This window comes from Chionomys nivalis, chromosome 16, assembly GCF_950005125.1.
Source record: "Chionomys nivalis chromosome 16, mChiNiv1.1, whole genome shotgun sequence".
NCBI classification, from domain to species: Eukaryota; Metazoa; Chordata; class Mammalia; order Rodentia; family Cricetidae; genus Chionomys; species Chionomys nivalis.
In genome coordinates this window covers 5,779,692-5,780,849 of record NC_080101.1, presented here as the reverse complement: position 1 = coordinate 5,780,849, position 1,158 = coordinate 5,779,692, and the positions used below count along the sequence as shown (strand labels likewise).

At 45.3% G+C, this 1,158-nt stretch overlaps 1 protein-coding gene across 1 annotated transcript; it reads left to right on the top strand.

The window, feature by feature from the left end:
• Positions 1-351: 351 nt before the first annotated feature.
• LOC130888077 (peptidyl-prolyl cis-trans isomerase A-like) lies at positions 352-926 on the top strand. The gene has a single exon (XM_057790928.1). The coding sequence runs from the start codon at positions 352-354 to the stop codon at positions 844-846; it is 495 nt and encodes a 164-aa protein (XP_057646911.1). The 3' UTR covers positions 847-926.
• Positions 927-1,158: the final 232 nt, after the last annotated feature.

The window sequence follows — 1,158 nt, the reverse complement described above, 5'->3', positions numbered from 1 at the left end:
GCAGGAAACCACATAACCAGCAGATGGCACTGTTTCTCTGATTTGATCCCAGATGACTATTGTGTCCTACAGGGTTTGAAATGAGTTTAGTTTTGGTGTTCGAGGAAGGATTCAATATGATTGCTGTAAAAGGATATTATTTTCTCCTTCCCTGTGTAATAGAGATTTGTTTTTGGCTAGGACTAGTTTCCTATGGCTGTCTTCCATAGATAGTCTTTTCTTTCCCCTGAGCTGTTTCAAGACCCCGTTTGCTGCCCACAAAATCAATTTAGGATTCAACTTTTATCATTAAAAAAATACTGTGGGGGGCTTTCCAGACGCCGCTGTCCCCTCTCACTGCTTGCTGCAGCCATGGTCAACACCACCGTGTTCTTCGACATCGCGGCCGATGGCGAGCCCTTGGGCTGCGTCTCCTTCAAGCTGTTTGCAGACAAAGTTCCAAAGACAGCAGAAAACTTTCATGCTCTGAGCACTGGAGAGAAAGGATTTGGATATAAGGGTTCTTCCTTTCACAGGATTATTCCAGGATTCATGTGCCAGGGTGGTGACTTCACACGCCGTAATGGCATTGGCGGCAGATCCATCTACGAAGAAAAATTTGAGGATGAGAACTTCATCCTGAAGCATACAGGTCCTGGCATCTTGTCCATGGCAAATGCCGGACCAAACACAAACGGTTCCCAGTTTTTTATCTGCACCACCAAGACTGAGTGGCTGGATGGCAAACATGTGGTCTTTGGGAAGGTGAAAGAAGGCATGAACATTGTGGAAGCCATGGAGCGTTTTGGGTCCAGGAATGGCAAGACCAGCAAGAAGATCACCATTTCCGACTGTGGACAACTCTAATTCTTTTGACTTGCAGGCTTCTTACCCACCAGACCATTCCTTCTGTAGCTCAGGAGAGCACCCCAGCCCCATCTGCTCACAGTACCCTGTAATCTCTGCTCTCACTGAACTTCTTTGGGTTCCATATTTTCCTCATTCCCCTTAAAGTCTAGCTGGATTGCAGAGTTAAGTTTATGATTATGAATAAAAACTAAGTAAGAACTGTAAAAAAAAATACTGTGGGGGGGGGGGAAAGCCTTCTGATTCAGGCGATACTTTATTGGGATTGCACAGCTCAAAAACCTGGAGTGTTAGGTGCAACTTAACCATTAT

Bases quoted from the DNA above. Each gene is read 5' to 3' on its own strand.
- LOC130888077 (XM_057790928.1), top strand. From the start codon at position 352: ATGGTCAACACCACCGTGTTCTTCGACATCGCGGCCGATGGCGAGCCC.